We start from the raw sequence: 779 nt of genomic DNA, 5'->3' as shown, positions 1-779 counted from the left end.
TATAGAGGACAGAAGTGTGTGTGTGTGTGTGTGTGTGTGTGTGTGTGTGTGTGTGTGTGTGTGTGTGTGTGTGTGCTTTCAGTCCCAGGCATGTTGGCCATTTTGTTTTATTTGGTAATGGATGCTTTACCTCTAGGGTCTTGACCATAGTGTGTTTTGACCTATCCTGCTGACATTGGTCTGAAGCCCTCTTTTTGCTCTGCGTGTGTGTGTGTGTGTGTCTGTGTGTGTGTGTGTGTGCGTGCGTGCGTGCGTGCGTGCGTGCGTGCGTGCGTGCGTGCGTGCGTGCGTGCGGTGTGTGCGTGCGTGCGTGCGTGCGTGTGTGTGTCTTTGACAGTGACAATGACGAGAAGCCTTTGAAGGGAAGCCTGCATTCGTTGAACAAGTTGCCGACGGGGGAAGATGATGACAGCGATGAAAGTGTGGGGGACTACGAGGACGAGGAAGAACAGTTCAACGAGGACGGCTCATTTATCGGGCAGTACTCGGGACGCAGGCGCCGGGCGTCCGCCGAGATGAACGGACCCTCCTCCTCCGTGGCGTGAGCCGCCAATGGACTTGTGCCTCTTCCTCACGCAGACTCTGACACAATAATACTTTTCTAATGTTGTTACTTTATCTTATTTTGGATCTCTTTCAATAGATAAAGTCCTCCAACAGCCCCGAAGCTGGTTAATGGCCCAAGCATTTTTGGGGATCCTGTGTGTGTGTGTGTGTGTGTGTGTGTGTGTGTGTGTGTGTGTGTGTGTGTGTGTGTGTGTGTGTGTGTGTGTGTGTGT

The 779-nt window shown here is 52.1% G+C and overlaps 1 protein-coding gene across 1 annotated transcript in view; it reads left to right on the top strand.

The window, feature by feature from the left end:
• chl1a (cell adhesion molecule L1-like a) overlaps positions 1–545 on the top strand; it is a gene marked incomplete at both ends in the record, with an annotated part of 51,567 nt that extends 51,022 nt beyond the window's left edge. Inside the window, one exon of the mRNA XM_080832404.1 lies at positions 338–545. Within this exon, the coding sequence (XP_080688530.1) occupies positions 338–545 (208 nt within the window). The remainder of the gene's footprint in view (positions 1–337) is intronic.
• Between the last annotated feature and the right edge of the window lie 234 nt (positions 546–779).

The sequence above is a fragment of the Sprattus sprattus genome, assembly GCF_963457725.1.
Source record: "Sprattus sprattus genome assembly, chromosome: 2".
Lineage (NCBI taxonomy): Eukaryota > Metazoa > Chordata > Actinopteri > Clupeiformes > Clupeidae > Sprattus > Sprattus sprattus.
Note: the sequence above shows the minus strand (reverse complement) of the source record. Positions and strands in the feature narration are given on the sequence as shown.